The 22,500-nt window shown below is 43.6% G+C and overlaps 2 protein-coding genes across 2 annotated transcripts in view; both read right to left on the bottom strand.

The window, feature by feature from the left end:
- Positions 1-7,068, bottom strand: part of LOC119572272 — an 8,426-nt gene extending 1,358 nt beyond the window's left edge. Inside the window, exons 1-6 of the mRNA XM_037919283.1 lie at positions 6,640-7,068; positions 2,102-6,471; positions 1,702-1,827; positions 1,378-1,491; positions 943-1,210; positions 1-520 (exon numbers count right to left, since the gene is read on the bottom strand). The exon at positions 1-520 is cut by the window's left edge and continues 1,358 nt beyond it. Coding sequence (XP_037775211.1) covers positions 1-520; positions 943-1,210; positions 1,378-1,491; positions 1,702-1,827; positions 2,102-6,145 — 5,072 coding nt within the window. The 5' untranslated portion in view covers positions 6,146-6,471; positions 6,640-7,068. The remainder of the gene's footprint in view (positions 521-942; positions 1,211-1,377; positions 1,492-1,701; positions 1,828-2,101; positions 6,472-6,639) is intronic.
- LOC119572273 (protein expanded-like) lies at positions 7,068-15,673 on the bottom strand. Its single transcript, XM_037919284.1, has 2 exons — positions 14,993-15,673; positions 7,068-11,083 (listed from the first exon to the last, which is right to left on the bottom strand). The coding sequence occupies exon 2, from the start codon at positions 11,081-11,083 to the stop codon at positions 7,157-7,159; it is 3,927 nt and encodes a 1,308-aa protein (XP_037775212.1). The 5' UTR covers positions 14,993-15,673; the 3' UTR covers positions 7,068-7,156.
- Between the last annotated feature and the right edge of the window lie 6,827 nt (positions 15,674-22,500).

The raw sequence follows: 22,500 nt of genomic DNA, 5'->3' as shown, positions 1-22,500 counted from the left end.
GGCTGTCCTTCCACCTCATAAGTATCTAGTAAGGGTGACTCACATAATTCAAATACAACCTGCATGTTCCACCCATCTTCCGTATCTGAATCTTCCTTCTGTTCACTAATTTCCTCCTCATCCTCTTTATTCACTTCCTCACTGGACAACACCTTCTTTTCTGATGACAGTTCCGTTGTCATGCTGGTGTCACTCTCTAATTTGACTTCAACAGATTTTGGCTCTTCCTTAACAGTGCTCTTAACTTTGACTACCTCACCACCACTAACACTAAGGTCTTTATCTGACAAACTTTGTATACACTTTCCATCCAGTGACGATGCTTCTTCTTTGTCTGCTCTTTCTTTTTCCTTCTGACTTTTATCTGCTTCATCCACCATAATGTTCCTTGAGGTGACTGAATCTGATGTTGCCTTCAATTCAGTATCTTGGCTTGACTCCACATTGTCTTCCGATGTTGTTTTATTGCAAGAAGGTGCTGGTATCATGCCAAATATGTCACATCCTTGTTCCTCAGGATCTGTTTAGGAATAAGAACAAACCTTGAGTCTTTTAACTTTCAACTAGATGAGTGCAACTTATAATACATGCATACATAGAGAGAAGGATACATAAACACAGACATACAGATACACATACATACATGCACACACGCACGCACGCGCGCACACACACACACACACACACACACACGTGTGTACTACACACACACACACAAAGATAAATATATCATAAAAAATGACAAGTAAGTAACTAAATGTCAAAAAGTCATCATGGGAATCAATTTCTTTTCAAACTAAAGAAGGCAACAGGATATTCTACAAAAAGATTCAATGATCTACACAGTGGCATTAACTTTCTTTATACTCATGGTCATCAAAGTTATCAACCACATACTAAACAGTATACAGTACATGGCCACTTAAAATAGCCTATACTTACCACTAAGCCGTGTAGGACCAGCAAAGTGCCACATTTCGCCATCATGACCCTTGAGATCTGCAAAGAAACCTTCCAGGAGCTGCGTGCACTGGATATCAGCACACAGATCAAAACAGGTCTGCCCTGCATAGGTTGTGAGCATTGGGTCAGCACCATAGGCAAGCAGTAGGCGAGCCAGTTCTGCATGGCCATTTTCAACAGCTTCATGCAACGGCCGCATTCCTTTGTAACCCGGAGCATTGACATGGGCACCATGGGAGCACAGAACCTGATGGAAAGATTGTATAAGTAATTAATTATTTTATTTGAAATTAGAATGTTAATTTCTACTGTTTTGCATTTACTGTTTATTACATTTATGTCCCTATGAATTTGGCTGAAAGTCATTCCCATATCTGTATATACAGTCTTGATTTTTTCTTGTCTATCATTTACCTGTGCAATATCCAAATGACCTCGGTTGCAAGCTTCATGAAGAGGTGTGTATCCAGCATTATCCCGCACATTAATGTCAAAATCTGGACTTTCTGCACAGTACACAACCACATCCTGAGGAAGAAATAATACAAGATATGAATTATAGCAGTATTACAGAATTTAGAGATGCATCAGAATATATTAATTAATATAAGCTTTAACCAAAAATTATATAAATACCTAAAAGAAACAATCACTGGTAAAATGAAGAAACTAATGTCTTTAAAAAACTCTGAAGTGTATATAGAATAACAATAAAAACCTAAATAAATGTGCACTTACATGATACTGAAGCCTTGCAGCTTTGTGTAACACAGTTTCTCCAAGACCTTTGTTAACAACCCAGCTTCGAACTTCAGCTGCAACATCGCGACTCTCTTCTGGCCAATTCACATGCTTCCTAACAGGCTGTTGGAGCAAATTAAGTTCTGCCTTAATATGATATTATAATACAACTTAATTTACAAAATCATAAAACTTTTTACAAGATTATGCTTCCTTTCATTATCCTGATAAATTTGCAGAAAATTAGAATAAATATTACATGTCTTATAGTGCAACACCTTTATAAATTGTTAATTCAAAAAAAAAAAAAACTAAATTGCATTTTCTAACAGGGACTGAAACTATGCAAAACTCTACAATTCTCATTATTCAATAATAAAAACAACAGGTGTCTTACCAAGCGCTTCCTAGATGGTGTTGCTTCATCATCAGGCTTGACCTTCTTCTTTTTACGTATATAATCAAAACCACTTCTGAACTTGCGGAATTTCCGCCGTGCTTTCTTAGTCACACTGGGAGCTGATGATTCTCCGAGGACAGACTCTGAACGCTCACTGCGAAGTTCTGAGTCATCATCCTCATCCCCAGCAGCCTGCATTGAGCCTCCTGGAGTGCTAGCTCTGCTTACAGGAACTGGAGAACTCTCCTCCTTTGCCTTTCCCTCATCCTTCTTTCCTCCCTTCTTTAATAATGTTTTCTTGGCCTTCTTTAATTCTGCCTTCTTCAGCAGATGAGGAGGAATATCTGCACCAAAGACTGATCTAACAGTGGCAGCATCCTGAATCTGCTTGGTCTTGGTGCGTGTCCTAGATTGATAGAGTATTTGTGTGAATTCATTAATGCCATTCTTGGTGACCACTACCTCAAAGTTATCCCTATAATTACTAACTGTTTCTTTTCTGAAAAATGTAGCAATTTTCATCTCATTTGGTTCCATATTTTCAAGGTCCTTTTCTGTTGTAGGCATGCCAGGAGTTGGCAGGAGCTGAGGTTTGTTTGTAGCCTCAAGAATACTTCGAGGTTTACCCAGGCACAAAGTATTGAGCTTTTTATCATTATATTTCCGCCCAATTTTCTTAAGCAGACTACTAGCAATGGATCTTTTTGAAACTGGTACACTATCAGATGCTGGCAGATCAGTTCTGATGCTTGCAAGGGAATCCAGGTCTGAATCATCACTTGCTAACATGGAGGGAGCAACTGAAGGTGTTGGAGTCAGCCCTGTTGGGACTCGCTGCGCTCCATATGCCGGAAATGGTCCCAGATTAAACTTCTTGGAGGCAAGACTACCTTTTGACATCACATCAGTGGCAGAATCAGCCAAAACCTTTTCAAAGAATCTTTGCATTACACTACTTATTTCTGGTCTAGATGGTACTTTAAGTTTATCATCTTCTGCTACTGCCATACTTGTCTTTATTATCCCAGATTTACTTCTCGTATTCTTAGCTGGGGAAGATGATCCTTGTCTTGATGGAGAATCCTTTCCAGAGTCACGGTCACGCCCTTTTCTAGTTCCTTTGGATGAACTGGTTTCTTGGTGCTTGACAGAGTGGCACAACTTCTTGGGAAGTCTGGCTGTGTGTTCTTTATACTTCTTTACATCTGTCTGCCATCCATGCAAGAAATCATCACCTACTCCAAATTGTGGTTTCTTCCAGTTGTTCCTAAAGCCCATTTCTTGGAGATTACAAAGTTGCTTCTTGATGTCATTGTTAACCTCACCAAACCATGCTTTCATTTCTAATACATCCTCTCTGTTTAACTCTTCATTGCGCATCTTGTTAAGTTTCTCAATGACTGAATCACCTTCTAAATTTGACTCCATATCTTCACTTAGATCTAACGTGTCCTCTTCTGCTTGCGTTTCTCCTTCCTTTGCTTCATTTTCTGTACCTGCCTTTACACTACACTCAGCTTTTTGCTCCTCATCAACTTTATCACCTATTTTCTCATCTGGTTCCTTAGTCTCCTTCTTTGAATCTTCATCTGAATCATCACTGTCAACAATCAAACTACTCTTTTTATGATTTTTATTCTTTGCAGGAAGTTCTGAATCTTCACTGGAGTCCTCCAAAATCTTCCTACCCTTTTTGATGTTGCCCTTCTTTCTTTGATCCACTTCTTTCTTTGTTTTGTTATCATTCTCTTCATCCGAGTCTGAAGATGAGCTTACACTAGTAGATTCTTTTCTTCTCTTTCTGTTCTTTGTTTCCTGTTGTTTCTTCTTCATTCCTCTCGTCTTTCTTGGCAAGGCTTTTTCATCTTCTGATTCATCATCAGAATCTTCTCTCTGACGGTTTTTCTTTTTCCTATTGGGAATACGACCTTTCTTCCTACCTCTTCTAGTTGACACAAATTCTTCTTCTTCTGATTCTGATTTATTTTTCTTCTTTCCCCTTCTTGTCTTTAAGGACACTTCCTCTGAATCACTGGAATCTTGCTTCTTTTTCCTCTTTCGGTTTCTCTGGACTGGTTTATAAGAATCCTCATCACTTGAAGATTTTCTGCGACGCCTTGTTCTCCTCCTTGGTATGATCTCTTCCTCAGAGTCACTGCTATCACTGTCCCACTTCCCTCCTCGCCTCTTTGGTTTCTTTCTTCCTACATCACTGTCTGAATCCTGCTTTCCTTTTCGTCGAGGTCTAACCAGCTCCTCTGACTCAGAATCATCACTATCAGAATCATCTGAACTTAAGCTAGAGCTACTATCACTCTCACTGCTACTACTTACAGAATAATCAGAATCCTGTTTATTATTTGGTTTATTCTCTTTATTCTTTCCACGTCCACCACTTTTTCTCCTGTCACTATCTTTCCTACCACTTTCACTACCACTGCTTGAATCGCCTCTTGGCTTCTTAAAATGACCCCGCTTTTTGTCCTTTGATCTTATCTCACGTTTCAATTCTTCTTCAAAATCACTGGCATCTTCATCTGGAATCATGTCAATGGCACTTTCATCAGAATGCGAGGCATAAGTGAGAATCACACGTTCTACTTTCTTATCTTTAATACTTTTGAACTTGCCACGGAACTTAACAGGAGCCTCAGGTTCACTTTCATCTTCTTCCTCTAGAATGGCAGTAGGTGGAGGCGCAATCAGATCATTATCTATAGCATGCTGGATCTGCACCTTTTGCAAGTAACGTGCTCCAAGTGTTTTACTCTTCTTGCTAGTAACACCTTCAGGATTTGATGCTAAGTCTTCCAAGAGCTTGTCAAACCCAGAAGCCCATTCATCCTTCTCCTCAGGAACCTCTTCTTTCTTTGGTACAGGAGATTCTGTTACAGTTTCTTTCTTCACAACCAATGACTCAGTGCTTTCAGCTCTGTTTAGTTTCTTGTGAAGTTTGTCTGCCAAAGCAGCCTTGCCTGGTTCCAACATCTTGTTTCCTCCCTGATTTTGATCTGTCTTGTGAGCATCCTCCTCCTTAAATTCAAATACTGCAGCCACCTTTGGTCCTTCTTGGCTATTTGAAACGTGTGGCTGGTTCACAGGCCTTGAGCTATTGTAAGGTGTTTGGTCACCTGTTTGCTGTGCCTGTGAAGTGTTGTGCACACCAGGTGGATAATTTGGCCATGGCTCTGTGTTCATTTTCAACTTTCCACTCTCAGCATTTCTAGGATCAAAAGATTTTTGTTCCCCCTTTGTACGTATCCGTGAAGGGTCAATATCTTGAGGTGGCCTGGTTTTTGCAGAAGCTGCTGATGTTTGTGGGGGACTGATAAGTCCTGGGCCTCTAGCTGACCCTACATCATGACCCTGGCTTATGTGGTGAGAAGGATAGGGATACACTGGGTAGCGTGGCCCACTGCCAGCTCCTTCAGTCTTTATAGCTGGATGAGGAAGCTGTGGTGGCTGGTAGTGAGGTTGCTGAGGGTGTGGGGGATAAGCCTGAGCATGAGGTTGAGAAGGATGGGGAAGTCGAGGGTGAGATCCATGAGGCTGGGAGTTATGCTGACTAACCACTGGGTGTGATGGGTGGGGAGGATACATACCTGCATGTGGCATGTGGGAATGAGGGTGGCGAACGTGCATATGAGATGGGTGTGGGTGGGGGGGTAGGTGGCCCTGGGAAGGGTGGCTCCGAGGAGGAGCATGAGAAGAATGACTTGAAGACTGAGGAGGCTGACCAGGAGGAGGATGAGGATAGGATGGATGGGGCTGGGAGGACTGATGTGGTACAGGTGGATGACTTTGTGAAGAATGTGAGTGTGGGTGGCTTTGAGGAGGATAAGCCTGAGAATGGTGAGGATGGGAGTAGTAGGGTTGTGATGGATAATGAGGATATGGTTGGGAAGGATGTGACTGAGTTGAAGGAGGGATAGGGTGGGTTGTTGGATGCTGGATATGGGTTGGAGGGTGACTCTGTAAAGGCGGAATGTTAGAATGTGGTTGCGCTGGAGGATGATGAGGTTTACTTGAGAGGGAATGCATCTGAGATGATGATGGGTGAGGATGGGATGGATGATGAAGATGCTGTGGAGGAGGAGGATGTGCTGAAGGTGGTGGATGAGGTTGTGCTGCATGTGGATGAGATTGTGAGGGAGGAGGAGGAGCTGGTTGTGAGGAGTGATGATGATGATGATGTTGTACTGAGGGAGCAGAGTGCTGAGCCGGGGGAGCAGGATGTTGTGATGAAGGGAGTGAATGATGCTGCGATGTAGGTGGATGGTGCGTTGGTGGAGGATGATGATGTGATGGAGGATGATGCTGTGCTGGAGGAGGAGGATGCTGTGCTGGTGAAGGATGATGTTGTGCTGAGGAAGGATGATGTGGTGCTGCATGAGTAGGATGTTGTGTTGATGAAGGAGGATGCTGTGCTGGAGGAGGTGGATGTTGGGTCGGTGGAGGAGGATGTTGGGTTGGTGGAGGAGGATGTTGGGTTGGTGGAGGAGGATGTTGGGTTGGTGGAGGAGGATGTTGGGTTGGTGGAGGTGGATGTTGTGCTGGAGGAGGAGGATGTGTTGATGGAGGATGTTGTGTTGCAGGTGGAGGATGCTGAGCTGAAGAGGGAGGATGCTGTGCTGCAGTAGGGTGTTGTGTTATGGATGTGGATGCTGTGCTGGAGTATGGTGCTGTGTTGATGGGGGATGATGTTGCGCTGGTGGAGGAGGGTGCTGTGCTGAGGGAGGAGCATGTTGTGATGAGGGAGGAGGATGCTGTGCTGAGGGAGGATGAGATGGCATTGTAGAAGGATGGGACTGAGATGTTAGTGGATGAGACTGTGCTGAAGTTGGAGGAGGAGGCTGGGAAGGTGGAGGATGGGAAGGTGTTGTCAGGGATGTTGGAGGAGGTGGATGCTGTGTGGATGGCTGCACTTCTGGAGCATGCTGTGACTGGGGAGCATTTGACTGGCTTGCACTAGGGTGAGACTGGGCAGCAGAGGAAGGGGGGTGAGACTGCGAAGGAGGTAGAGGCTCTGATAAAGACTGCTGATGAGAAGGATTAGGATGCGCTGATGAGGGAGGCTGTGTAGATGGAGCAGGAGGCTGGGTTGAAGGTGGACGAGAGTGAGAAGGAGAAGCAGCCTTTGAGGAAGGAGGGGGAGGTGGGGGATCTTGCGATGAAGTAGGCGGAGCTTGTGATGACGGAGGAGGGGCAGACTGTGATGAATGAGAAGCAGATTGAGATGCAGGAGAGGTAGACTGAGATGCAGGACTCTGAGCAGGTTGTGAGGAAGGGGGACGAGACTGGGATGTAGGCTGATGAGACTGGGTTGAAGACGGAGGACGAGGAGGCTGTGTGGGGGTGGGAGGTTGGCTGGAGTGTGGGGGGGGGATAAGGCTGAGATGGGTGTGGGTAAGATGTATGGTGTAGAGGAGGATGTGACTGGGAGGACTGAGGTTGGGCAGGATGAACATTTGATGAATGATGAGGGGAAGGATGAGGCTGGGAGGAATGAGGCGCTGCTGTATGATGCTGAGATGGTGGTGGTGGAGGATAAGGCTGAGATGGATGAGATGACAAGGGATATGGCTGAGGAGGAGGAGGATATGGTTGGGATGGGTAGTGTCCAGGAGGATACGGATGAGAAGGATGGGGTGGTGGTGGATATGGCTGTGAAGCATGGTGGGGAGCATATGGTTGGGATGGCTGATGGGAGTGAGAAGGATGGGGTGGAGGAGGAGGGTGTAGTTGTGACTGACGAGGCTGAGGATGATGGAGCTCATGGGAGGAATGACCTTGTTTTCCCTGGCTGTCAGCTGATGGAGTTGGGTGAGGTGGGGCAGGGTGGGAATGATGTGGTGGTGCTGGATACACAGGAGTTGGATGGGCTGACTGTCTGGAAGAAGACTGAGGAGGATGAGATGAGAGAGCTTGAGGTGTGTGTGGCAGCTGGGGTGTAGCTGAGGATGGCCGAGATGAAGGCGGTGTGGTGTGAGCCGAATGACTCTGAGGACCTGAATAAGGACTAGGAGGTAGAGTTCCTGGATAATTATGTGAATGTTGACTCACAGAGACAGAAGGTGGGCGCTGTGAGTGATGAGGAGAATATTGTGAGGGAATTCGCCCCTGGTGGGAAGTATGGGGGGACACAGTTGAGTGGGGAGAAGCAGCAGGATGGGGAGATGCTGAGGGATGTGGGGAAGCAGATGGATGGGGAGACATGGATGGGTGAGGAGAAACTGAAGGGTGTGGAGATATTTGATTCTGTCTCTTGCTAGAATAAGTTGCATGAGGTGTTTCACTACGTTGTTGCTGGTGAGAATAGGCATATGCTTGATGGGCAGCCTGCTGAGGTGTTAGATGTGGATTTGGGATAGCAGATGCTGATCCTGATTTTGAATTCTGTGGCAAACTGAATGGTGGATACTGAGAAGCTGAACGCTGCTGCTTCTGCTGCTGGTGTTGGTGGTATTGCGCAGCAACACTCTGAGAATAACTGTGACTGCTTGGATATGGATAATGATGAGACTGAGAAACCACAGATGCATGTGGTGGTTCCAGTGAATGACTGCTGCTGGAAGTTGCAGGGACCTGCAGTGCTCTTGTGGTTGGTGTCTGCAAGTATGGCTGATGTATTTTTGGATGGGATGGCTGAGCTGCATTAACCTGGTGGTGTGCAGAAGAGGTGGGGTGTCCTGCTTGGGAATAATGGGTCTGAGGTAGCCTTGTATCAGGAGGTCGTCCATAGGAAGAATATGGATGAGGAGCTTGAGCTGGAGAGACTCTAGAACCTTGCTGAGGTAAGGTTGTGGGGACGGAAGTTGGTACAGAGTGTTGCCCTGGAATATATTTTGGCCGGTCAATAGACAAACTATCAGATTTTGAGTGTTCTGAGGTTGGCACCCACGCTCTGTATTGGTCTAAGGATAGTTTGACATCTGGATGTTTGGGATACAGGTACTTAGAATCAAGATCTCTTTTCTCTAAGCTTAAATCTCTTCTTTCATGACTTGGATCTCCTCTGTCCATGCTGGAATTTCTTCTCTCAATGCCCAAATCTCTCCTTTCTAAGCTTGAATCTCTTCGTTCAACACTTGGCTCTCTTCTCTCCATCACTGAGTCTCTTCTCTCAAGACTTAATCCTCTTCTTTCACTTTCTTTTAAGTCTATAGATGACTCTCTCCTTTCTCTTATTTCAAGGCTTAAATCCCTCAAGTCATTACTTGTGTCCTTCCTCTCTGTACTGTGCTTTCTCTCATAACCAATCTCATGGCCATATCTCCCATCATGTTCTGTGTTAAGTGTGGCAGCTACAAGAAGATGCAAACCGCGATTTGGATCTTCTTTGGGGGCACCATAGAGGACCTTGTCTCTTGGGTGAAGGGGCAAATGACTTTCAGGTATGTGCCGAGATGGTGTAGGCGATTTGTTTGGAGGAGCGTGACTTAATTTCGGCAACTTTGTAAAATGGTCAAAGTACAGAGGATCCCCTGGTCGCTTAGAGGGGGGCATAAAATGAGTCCCACGAGATATAGGACTTGATGAAGTATGTGGACTTGAAGGAGCATTTAAACTAAAGTGTGGGGGTATATGACTGGGTGGCGTTGCTCTTGTTCCTGATATTCCAGGATTAAGTTTTGATATATCAGCATACTGTGCTAAGGATGGATCTCTGTTTGGAGGCCTGTAAGGAGATGAAACTGGAGTGGAATTTGGAGTTTGCCTTGGAGTTTCATTCTGAGGATTCTTATCTACTGTTGAAGCATTTACAGGAGATATACTGTAGCTTTTCTCAGGATCTGGAGCAGTAGAGTCTGGCGTTTGCCTTACAGTTTTGACGGAGAGGTCCAAAGCAGAATCTTCTTTGGGCCGGCTGTCTTTTGGTCTTTCAGAAGATGGGTCTCTTTGTGTTTCTGATGAATATGCACTCTGAGACCCATTGGGATAGAGTGGGTCACGTGATCCATTAACCTGCAATAATTCACTACTTCTTCTTACATATGACTCATCTGGTCGTCTAACACTTCCAATATCATCAGGTTTTTTGCCCAGATAAAGAGCGTCCTTGGAACCGTTCACACTGGCAGAGGGAGCAGCAATGTGGACGGATGGTGCCAGTCTGTCCAAAGACTTTGCATCAGCTCTATAACTTGGACCCCACTGTTCAGGTCTTGTGCCTCCTCGTGGGTCAGACCGTGCTTCCAATGACCTTGAATCTAGTGACCTAGACTCTGGTCTTTCAAGAAATCTAGACTCTACATGCACACGAGGGTCTGCAGAAATGGCTTGTGTGGTAAAGGAATACTGGTAGGCCCTTAAGTCACTATTAGGTGTTGAAGGTGTACCGTAGGGTCCAGCAGGAATTCTAGAATCCACTCCAACGGCAGAATGCGAGCTGTAAGGTCTGGTTGGCCGTATTTCTAACGAAGGTGGAGCTTGTGTACTGTACGAGCGAGAAATGCCTCTGCTTGCAGAGGACAGTGCTGCCTGGGAGCTGAAGGGTCTAGTAGGCAATGGGTGCTCGATTGTAAGACCAGGCTGGGTGCTGTATGACCGACTGAAGGCTCGGGCATCGTGAAGTGGATCAGTGGGTCTGGCCACTGCTGACGTTTGCTGACGGAAGTGCTCCAGCTGGGCAAGGTAACGAGCCTCGGGTGCTGGAGTCTTGCTAGGCGGGTGCAAGAAGGATGTCACGCTGTGGGATGGCGCAGGCGGAGCGTGGTCATGAGGCTTGTGCGAGGGCGTGGCAGGCGTTATTGGTCGACTGGGGGTCAGCGAACCGGGCAAGCTCGTGGCTGGCGCTGAGCTCGTCACTCCTACGGGGTAGGGGTTGTAAACATGGGCAGGTGGAAGTGTAGGCGTAGCAGGGGGCGTGGGCGTGGGCGGGGCTTGAGTCTGGTCCTTGAGAGTGGATCCATCATACCCTCTGGTGGACGCTGGCAGCCCTTGGAAGAACGGCCGCGTGTTGCCCAAGAATGAGTCCATCTGAAAGACACGAAGAAGATTAGACCAAGAGAAAAAATGGCTTTCTAATTCCTAATTCACTAATACGAGACAATTGCTTGACTATTTGACTAGAGTTATTTCCTTTCGTTGAACAAACAGGTAGTCTATAAATATTTTTCAAATCTTATACTAGCATTGGTTAGCAAGATGGGTATCAACAATAACGCAACGTAATTTTATACATCTGAATGTAACATATGGGCATTTAATCATTTCGAAAGGAAAAGTCAAGAGAAAGATATTGTCCAATTTAAAAATCTTGCTCACATATATACAGTGTGTGTGTGTGTGTGTGTGTGTGTGTGTGTGTGTGTGTGTGTGTGTGTGTGTGTGTGTGTGTGTGTGTGTGTGTGTGTGTGTGTGTGTGTGTGTGTGTGTGTGTGTGTGTGTGTGTGTGTGTGTGTGTGTGTGTGTGTGTGTGTGTGTGTGTGTGTGTGTGTGTGTGTGTGTGTGTGTGTGTGTGTGTGTGTGTGTGTGTGTGTGTGTGTGTGTGTGCGCGCGCGCACACACACACACATGCATGACAATACAATAAGCCACAGAGTATAAAAGGAATTATCCGATAAGATTATATATATATATATATATATATATATATATATAATATATATATAAACACACACACACACACACACACACACACACACACACACACACACATATATATATATATATATATATATATATATATATATATATATATATGTATATATATGTATATATATGTATATAGATATATGTGTATGTATATATGTATGTATGTATATATATATGTATATATATATATATATATATATATATATATATATAGTTGTCGTCATAATTGCTATGACCACAATATGTCATGAGAAATATACTATTATCAGAATACGTTTATAAGAAAGAGCAAGACCAACATCGCAAACAACAATAACAGTAATAATTCCGCTATGACTTCCCGTTCACCTTTTTAGCCAAGATCGCGAAAAAAACGAAAATAAAACTCTATAATAGCTAAGAAAAAAAAAATGATATAAAAATACTAAACTAAATTTTGTAACAACCAAGACAAAATCACATCTGACACCAAGCCTGTTTTCCAATACCAATTACTCATTACACCCTTCATAATAAATATAAAAAATGCGTGTATATATATTCCCCCATCACAAACTGCAATAAACCAAATAATGTTTCTCCCTCAACCTTCCTTCAGCTGCCACCATTGCACAGTGCTATTTTCTTTTATTGCTAGCCAAGTAGAGAAGAACATGACTGCACGTAATTCACAGAAGACAATACTTAACGCAGCCAACCCTGTCCCGCTGCCAAGAATCTACTGAAACACAATATATATCGGAAGGAATAATGTATTTCGTACTTGAGAAAAGATACAATAACTCTAAGTACATTGAAAAATTACTTGCAATAAATCTATGTACTTCAGAAGAAAAAGGAAATAATTATTGAAAATGTATTTCGGTAGAAAAAATAAAAGTAAAACTGGCAACATGAAGAAGAAAATGAGAGAGATTATAAAGAGCAGGACGAGAGAGGGCAGAACGGAAATGAAGAGAAGCCGAAGAAAATGAATAAACAAAAAAAAAACGGAACGACAAAAGACGAAAAAATAAGACGACAAACTTTAAGAACAAAAAGAAAAACAACCCGATGAATGAAAAGAAACAAGTATAATAAAATACCGAAATGCGAAAGAATATGAGACTAGAAAAAAACCTAAAACAAAAATTGAAACATGACAAGAATAACACACAAAGGGAAGGAACAAAAAAAGTAAAAAAAAAAAATAAAAGAAACACAAGAAAAAACACAAAGGAAAAACAATCAAAACAAAAAGACAAGACAAGCAACAAAAAGGAAAAAAAAACGAAATATAGAAAAACACGAAAGACAAGACAAGCAACAACGTATATAAAAAAAAAAGTACCAGAAGAAAAACGAAAAAGCGCAAAAGCCGCGGCGTGTACGCAAGAAACCGCTACATTTGCTTGTTTGCGGGCGAGCGGGCGAGCGAGGGCGCCGCGACGGGCAGTACCTCCTCCCGCTAACCCACATTCAGGGGGGGTGGGGGAGGGGGGAGCTCGCCCCAGGCACATCACACGTGTCTTTCACACTTATTACTAAACTATAAAACATAAATATATTCTTGTTAATACGTATTCAGCTATCAATTCCCAATCCTTAAATGCACCATTATTAAGCAATTGTTTAGTTATTTTTTCCCATGCTTTACTGGATGATAAACTTCCCCACTTTCTGGCTTCCCCAACGAAAGCTCGACTGCCAAAGATCCATTTCTTTCTTCACTCCTTTACTGCCTCGACCTCCTCGATCTAAAATTTATTTAAAGGGATCCCGAGACTCATTTGCGCTTTAGTATTACCGTTTAGGGAAGGGTGCATTGTGTACTACAATTTCCTTTGCCTCTTTGCCTTTTACGAAAAGTGGGTGCCATGAACGTAGGAAACAGCTGATTTTTATTATGCGTGGAAATTGCATGCGAGTGAAGGTTAAAAGCTTTTTAAAAAATAGTAAAAAGAAAAAATGTAAAGGAATTTAGTTCAAAGGTTTATTTGGCGAACGGCTGTACTTGAGTCGTGAAGTCTTTATGTAAGTGTACAAGCTGTCTTTCGTGACTTACTTCAACAAACATGAACATACCAAATTCAATATACAAAACAGCAGTTGAAAGGAAATATCTAAATAAAATAATAAATCCTCCCCTGAACAGCCTACGTACATAGTTGTCGACTGTACAAAGCGGTAAACTTTCACTAACCATCACGCTGAAGAAAATATTATAATCCCACTAATTTTCGCGATTATTTTTTCTCATTAAGCAATAATCCCCATCTTTAATGAAACAAAGAGGCACTAAAGCATCATGGGTATATCTTACTCCATGTCTGGCCTACTTGCAACACAGATGAGAATGGCATCATTACGAGCACATCATGATGTAACCGAACACCAAATCCTTGACAAACACAACATCTAGTCTTGACCTTCGCCCGGATCAATGAGGACTCCACACACGCGTTGAAACTGGGTATGTGCGTGCATGGTTTGTTCCAAATATTTCATTTCTTTCCTCATTTCCCCCCCTAAAATCCGTGCCCTCTGCGGGGAAATAGGAAATGGGATGGAATGCCCGCCCTCCAATTAATTCCCTTTGATAGCCACAGTTATACAAGATAATCACTAGACTGCGATGCGGCCGGATGATAACTCAATTGTGTCACATGATCACTATAATATCATAATCATATGCATCTAAGTAAATACAAACGACACCTAATGATAAATAATGAGATAACAGCTGCCCTGCTGACAGATCCACCAGCATGAACCCGACTCACGAGGGACAGCAAACAAGCGAACGTGGGACCGGAAGCGGAAACAGGTGCAAGGTCAGGTCGGAGAGGTGACAGGTGTCGCCTAATCACCGGAAGGCACTTTGCCAAACAAACACTCGAAAAAAGGATAGGAAATTAATATTGACATTACAGTTAGAATTCTTCTCATACGCGATAACCTTTTTTCCCCGTTGAGATGGAGATGTAATTCTGGCTGAGCGATCTCTGGCAGGATATATTATTAACCAACGGATTTTATTCTTTAGCTAAAGATACTTTGTGGCCTTCTCGTGGTCTCGTCAGACCTGATTAAGAAACTGGTTGATGTCGACACGTTCCTTCATCTTCAGTAAAACTATGAACGGAGAGAATCACGTATACACTAATAAGAAGAATAAAAGTTTACAAGAATGAAGAGTATCAGCAATCACAATCAGCAATATTTACCTTTACAGCACTAGTATTAACTATCGCCATTCACAATACTCCCAACACCAATCCCTGGAGAGTAAGAACCACGAGCGTTACTTACGAGTAGGTATCAGAGGCACCGCGTGTAGAGAGACATCCAGCGCACGAAGATACATCACCCATGATCTTTCCTCACTAATTTCATGACACAATACACATAAAACACCACTAGCACACCCGAGTCACTATAAACCGCGCCAGCACATCCACACACATCCTCTCCCTCGTCCCCTCTGCACGTGACTGACCCACTCTCCCTTTCGCTCGGCTTCGGAACCTCACTCACAACCCACTGGCTTTGCTCCTCCTCCGTCTGTCGCTCCGTTTCGGCTTGGCTTGGCTTGCTCATTATTCCTCGCCTTTGTTCTCGCTTTCGCTCTCTTCGTGACGTTTTTTTTTCTTTGATTGTTTTCTTTTGTTTTTGTTTTCAGTGAGTTTGTATCCGATGTAAAATGGAAACATGGAATTTCTTATTCTTATATTCTCTGTTCATCGATCCGTCCTTCCTATAGATTTAAATGTAATAAACATATGCAATCTTATCATATATGCCTTATTTCATAATTGATAATGGAGTTATCTAACGCATTATCTCTGTTCCTCTCAATACATATTAGTAAACATCTAGTACCACTGCTTATTAGAGGAACACTGATGTATACAAGGTTAGGAAACTGTAACAATAATATGGTTCGGCGCTCAATTATCTGATGAGGTTCTTCCTTCCTCATAAATATCTCCAGTTAAATGACTATTCCGAACCTTCTCAAATCCGGTTTACAGCCAAGGCTATATAATAATGCTGTACAAAATTCACCTAACACACTCAACTTCTAAATTCAGCTAACAAATGGAGAAATATAAATTTCAGACAGACCTGACTGGAAAAATTGATGAGGCTAAACAAGGGAGAGGAATGTGGAAATGAAAAGAGAAAAAAAAATAATGAAAGAGAGAGAGAGAGAGAGAGAGAGAGGAAGAGAGGAGAGAGAGAGAAAGAGAGAGGAGAGAGGGGAGAGAGAGAAGGAGAGGAGAGAGAGAGAGAGAGAGAGAGAAGAGAGAGAGGAGAGAGAGAGAGAGGAGGAGAGAGGAGAGAGAGAGAGAGAGAGAGAGAGTGAGAGAGAGAGAGAGGAGAGAAGAGAGAGGAGAGAGAGAGAGGAGAGAGAGAGAGAGAGAGGGAGAGGAGAGAGAGAGAGAGAGAGAGAGAGAGAGAGAGGAGAGAGAGGGGAGAGAAGAGAGAGAGAGAGAGAAAGAGAGAAGAGAGAGAGAGAGAGAGAGAGAGAGAGAGAGAAGAGAAAGAGAAAGAGAGAGAAAGAGAAAGAGAAAGAGAGAGAAAGAGAAAGAGAGAGAGAGAGAGAGAGAGAGAGAGAGAGAGAGAGAGAGAGAGAGAGAGAGAGAGAGAGGCCTCGTCGATTTCTAGCCCCGGGCGCTGGGCTGCACCGGCCGAGCGCAGCGGCGGCGACCACTCAAGCCCCTCCTCCTCCTCCATTGGTTCAGCGCCACGTGGACCCGCCACCTTCCACGCCGTGCCCTCGGCTTTAACCTCCCGCCGCACCTACATCATGCACGCTCTCATGCACATTTTAAACGTTCAGCCATCTGCAAAAGATTTTTTTTAGCGCCAGAAGCCACGCAATGAAAGAAAGTCCGATAACGTACGTGTGAGTTAAAATGGCGAAGGTATAGGCGGGGGAGAGTTCCTGAGCGGGTCATAAGGCGAGTGCACTGGGCGGGGAACGAGCACCAACAAATACTCTCTCATCCTGTTGATGCCTACACATCATGTATGAATTTTTCGATTACAAAAAATGGTGACACATTCAAACACATAAAGGATGGAGAGGGAGGGTGGGAAAGAGAAAAAGAGAGAAAAAAAGAGAAAGAAAGGGAGGGAGGGAGGGAGGGAGGGAGAGAGAGAGAGAGAGAGAGAGAGAGAGAGAGAGAGAGAGGAGAGAGAGAGAGAGAGAGAGAGAGAGAGAGAGAGAGAGAGAACAGACAGACGAAGGGACAGTAAAACAGAGAGTGAGCGCGAGAGCAAAATCCCCCCGTAAGGAAAGGTCATGGCTCGCCTTCTTGAATTCGGAAGGCCGCGTGTGTACTGGTCGGGCACGTGATCCGAGAGCGGGGGACCCGGCCGTGACCGCCACCGCCTCCCGCACACGCACCTTGCACCGGCCGCCCTCACCAAGATCCTCCGGCAAGCGGTATCACGTTTACAGTTACCCTTGCTGTTTCCGGATTGGGTGGGCCGCCTCGGTTGGGATTTCTCGCTTCTTCGATTGCAATGGACATATTGCGAGCACATGATATCCTATTTGCAACTGACGTTTATCAGAAACATCTTATCTCCCGTGGGTGAGGAGGCGCAGTGGAAAGGAGAACGAGAAGACACAAACGAACGTAAAAAAAGACTTATAAAATGGAGGTTATTGACCCGAACCTTAGATTCCTTCGCTGGCATTAACACGAGCGGCCAAAACCTCCTCTTTTGGGGCCGTGAAGATGCGATACGATGTCGAAGTCGTTACGATGAACATGTTGGATATTTGAGAAGCGTAGTTAAAGCACGAATCATGGAGTTAACCACCGATTATTTCTCATCAAAACAATCACTCCTCTTAGGTGGACGCCAGCGTGCGATTGCAACAAATCACAGGTCAATAAGAGGCCACGGCCATCCCGTGATCACATATCGACACACGGGACCACTTGCACGTCGGCCCGAACCAACCCTACGGCTCATTTTTCCTCACAAACTCTCGGCTAAACGTCCATATCGCCTTTCCTTGCGTGGTACGACCCCCCCCCCCCCTTCGTCCGTGTTTCAATTAGCGAGGTATTGGGTTAGGGGGCTAATGAGAGTCATCTGCCTGCATACTCCGCTACTTGTGATTCAATTGGCATTCCAGATCCAGCCTCTGATTGAAAGATCATATTCGCGCCGCGAAAAACAGACAATGGCCGCGCCACGATCGCAGATGACGGACGCTTGACGCACTTAGACCCTCTCGGCGCGTCTCTCTCGTCTCCCCCCCCCCCACCCCCGCGTCTCTCTCGTCTCCCCTCCCCCCCCGCGTCTCTCTCTTCTCCCCCCCACCCCCCGCGTCTCTCGTCTCCCCCCCGCGTCTCTCTCTTCTCCCCCCCATGTCTCTCTTCGTCTCCTGCACCACTTGCAAAAGATGATTCCAAGGGAACTTGCAATAGCATATATCAAAATTAATAATTGCATCTGTAATATTGTGAATAAGAGAATAATAACAGAAATATAAACAAAAGTAACGGTCCCAATAGCAAATCAATGATGGTGATGGTGAGAAAGAGGGTGATAGTGATGGTGATGATAATGCTGGTGGTGTAATGGTGATGATGATGATGATAATGAAGCTATTATCTATAATAATAATAATAATAATAATAATAATAATAATAATAATAATAACATAACGCTACACAGTCCCTCAGGCTCTGTGACCAATAATAATAATAATAATAATAATAATAATAATAATAATAATAATGAAATAATAATAATAATAATAAAATAATAATAATCATAATAAAATAATAATGGTAACAATAATAATAATAATAATAATAATAATAATAATAATAATAGTAGTACTAATAGAAATAGTAACAGTAATGGCAACAGCAGAAGCAGCAGCAACAACAACAACAACAACAATAATTATCATTATTATCATCATCATTATAAAAATAAAATTAATGATTATGATAATGATGATGATAATAACAATAATAATAACAAGACTACTACTATTACTACTACTACTACTACTAATAATAATAATAATACTAATAATAACAATAATAATAACAATAACAATAATAATAACAATAATAATAACAATAATAATAATAATAATAATAATAATAATAATAATATATATAATAATTATTATTATAATAATAATAATAATAATAACAATATAATATAAACCAATAATAATAATACTTAATGATCACAATAACAATAATGGTGATAACTGACCGTCATCATAATAACCAACACCAAACACAACAAAAATGCTAATAACAATAGTAATAACAACTAACTAATGAACTAACTAATGGACTGAGCAATCATCGGCGCCAATAAAGCTACCAACAATAAACAAACGAACACACAACGTTGTCCCTTTGCCACGGAGACTGCAGGCACAAGGGAGAACGAATGTAAAGAATATCCCCAAAATAAATACCCGGTCTATAAACAACTGAAGAAATGGCGTCAAGGGAGCCCGTCAGTATATTAGAAATGCTTCTATTTTATTTTAGATATTATGCATATAAATATAAATTTATGAATTCCCGAAAAATAGAAAACAATCGAATCTTAAATGGACGGTAATTACAGAGGAAACACAGGTTAAAAAAGACTTTCAATTATGGAGCATGAATGAGGCGTATTATTCCGGATAATCAGTCACATTAATTATGTCTATTGGACAGTAAAGAGAACAATGATTTCGTTAACAGCGACGATTTCATCTTCATTAGCGTTTCTATACCTTTGATTCTATCAAGTATAATAACGACAACATTGTGATTATTATTAGCAACATCATTATAGAATCCATTATCACCTACACCATTACAATACATTTTCAGTGTATGTCTCTTATTATAAAATATTTGATCATCATCCTTATATCACTATTATTACAGTGACCATACTACCAAAACACTAGTATTACTAAATACTCAAGTACTTCTAGCACTAAAGGGTAACAAGGCCTAAATACTATGAGAGAGCGGAAGTTAAAACTACAAAAGAGCAAAACAACTTTACATCAGAAATGAAGTCACCGCCGCAAAAAAATAAAAGAAAAATAAAAGAAAAAACGCCATAACAAGAACTGCAACACAAAAAGATACAAAACAACGCAATCGATGAGAAGCATTGACAACAACAGTCAAGCACAAGTAACTCTATCCCTTTTCCCCTTCCCCCACTCCTCCTGCTTCCCCCCTCTACTCCCTTCCCCTCACCCACTCCTTATCCTCTCCTCCCTCCTCCTTCCACCTTCCACCTCCCTCTTTACACTTCCCTTCCCCAATCACCTCACCCCCTTTCCCCCCCCCACACTCATCCTCCTCCCTCCCCACTCTCTAGTTTCTTCTTTCACCCTTCCTCCTCATCATCCCCCTCCCCCCTCTACACTCCTTTCCCTTCCCCCCTCATCCTCTCCTCATCCCTCCCTCATTACCCCCCCCCCCCGCACACAATCCGGCTCCCTCAAAAATTCTCTAACCTCCGCCAGTCAAGGTTGAATGGCCTCTAATGACGCCGATGGACAAAAGAAAGGAACTAGAATAGACGCAGAGAGAGAAGGAAAGAGAGGGAGAGGGAGAGGGAGAGGGAGAGGGAGGGAGAGAGAGAGAGAGACAGGAAAAATAATAAATAAGGATAAACATATAGAGAGATTATGTCAGACGAGGAGGAACGAGGAGAGGCGACGGAGAACGAAGAAGAATTTTCCTGTCCCACGTTCTATCCCGCGTGGAAAGGCTGTTATCGCTACGGATTCCACGTCCCCTTTCCCCCTTCCCCCTTCCTCCCCTACGGCCTTCTCCTCTCCCCCTCCCCTCCACTCCCTTCCCCTTACCCAACCCCTGCCGATGTAGTTCTGAATTAACAATCAATAAACCCTGAGTTCGTAATGACGTCATAAAGAGAGGTGTTGTGTGGGTGTGGGGATGGGGCGGGAGGGGTGGGGTGGAGACAGAGGAAGGAAGGGAGGGGGGGGGAGCGAGGAAGTACGTAATCACACAAACTAAATGTTAAATGTACTTCAATTTTCACTCGGTTTTGTTCAAAGGGCCCCACCCCCTCTCTCTCCTCCCTCACCCCCCTCTCTCTCTTGCAGATAGGCTTACCCAGCAAAAACGACCATTAATATTTACTGTCTAACCGTTTCTCTATCATATCAAATATAACCATCTTAATAAATCATCATATCATGCCACCATCATAGCCATCGTAAAAAGAAATGATATGAAAAAGACATGACTTTTTTTTTTTCTTTTTTTTTTTTGGCTTCGTCCCTTTCTCCTCTGCGTATGCCTAACCTCGCTTTGAGGACATTCACCTTTGAGAGTGGAAGGGAAGAGGAAGGGGAACGAGAAGGAAGGATAGAAGGAAGGAAGGAAGGAAGGAAGGAAGGAAGGAAGGAAGGAAGGAAGGAAGGATGGATGGATGGAATGATGGGTGGATGGGTGGATGGATGGATGGATGGATGGATCGATGGATGGATGGATGAATGGGTGGGTGGATGGATGGGTGGATGGATGGATGGATGGATGGATGAATGAATGGGTGGATGGATGGGTGGGTGGGTGGGTGGGTGGGTGGGTGGGTGGGTGGATGGATGGATGGATGGATGGATGGATGGATGGCTGAATGGGTGGGTGGATGGAAGAAGGGAAAGAAAGGAGGGAGGGAGAGACGGAGAAGGGGCTGGAAGGAAAGAAGACTAGAAGGAAGAAGGGAGGAAGTGAGGGACGATGAAAAAGCAGAGAAAGAGAATGATGAATACGAGGATTTCGAGGAACGAAAACAGAAAGAATCAAGGAAGAGGGACAGACAAACCAGAAAAAAATAATAAGGCGGAAAAAGAAAAGAAAAGAAAAATACAGACAGTCAAAAAGGATAAAGAATTATATTTAAAACCAAAACAAAACAAAACATACGAGAGTTAAAGACGACATTCTATTCCATTTTTTTTTTTTTTTTTCATTGACGTTCGTAAGGGAAGATTGTGCGTGGTAGATCAAGGGGAAAGGAAGATGGGAGAGGAGGCAGGGACAGAGAGAAAACAGGCGAGGAGAAAGGAGGAGATACAAAGAACGGAGACGAAGAGGGAGAAAGGAGGAGGAGGAAAAGACGGAAGAGGAGGAGAAGAGAAGGGAGGAGGAGGAAGAGCAGGGAGAAAAGGAGAAGGGAAGGGAGGAGGAGGAAGAGCAGGGAGAAAAGGAGAAGGGAAGGGACGGAGACGAAGAAAATAAAATGAGAGAAGGAGGAGAAGAGAAGGAGAATCGAAAAGAAGAGAAAAAGAGAGGGGAGGAGAAGAAATGGATCGCAAATGAAAGAGAATGGACGAAAAGAAGGTGAAAAGAGTGAATTAAAAGGACGAAGAGAAAGACAGCGAAGAAGGGAGAGAGCACAAAAGGTGGCGAAAAGAGTGGGGAGAGGAGCAGAGAGGGGGCGCGAAGGACGGAGAGAGAAAGAGGGGAAATGAAGGGCGAGAGGTGAGGGGGGGGGGGGCGACGAGAATACAATCGAGACAAGCATTTAGAGCGTTTTTCTCATTTGTCCTCGGGACGCGTCGCTTACTTGCTTATTCAGCTCTCTTTCGTTTTGTCTTCGATGTCTTTTCCTTCACCCACTTTTTTTCCCTTTCTCTCCAGTTCCCCCGTTTCCATCATAAAGATCATCATCATCATTATAATCCGATCTCTTTCATTCTTTCTCTTACCATGATTCGGATCGCGCAGCCGTCTCTTCCTTAGAAATTTGATGTTCGATTCCCGCGCGCAATCCTACAG

This window comes from Penaeus monodon, chromosome 4 (genome assembly GCF_015228065.2).
Source record: "Penaeus monodon isolate SGIC_2016 chromosome 4, NSTDA_Pmon_1, whole genome shotgun sequence".
NCBI lineage: Eukaryota > Metazoa > Arthropoda > Malacostraca > Decapoda > Penaeidae > Penaeus > Penaeus monodon.
The sequence above is the reverse complement of the archived record's forward strand: the minus strand, read 5'-3'. Positions and strand labels throughout refer to the sequence as shown.

Excerpts from the sequence above, each read along its gene's own strand:
- LOC119572273 (XM_037919284.1), bottom strand. The coding sequence starts at position 11,083 with ATGGACTCATTCTTGGGCAACACGCGGCCGTTCTTCCAAGGGCTGCCA.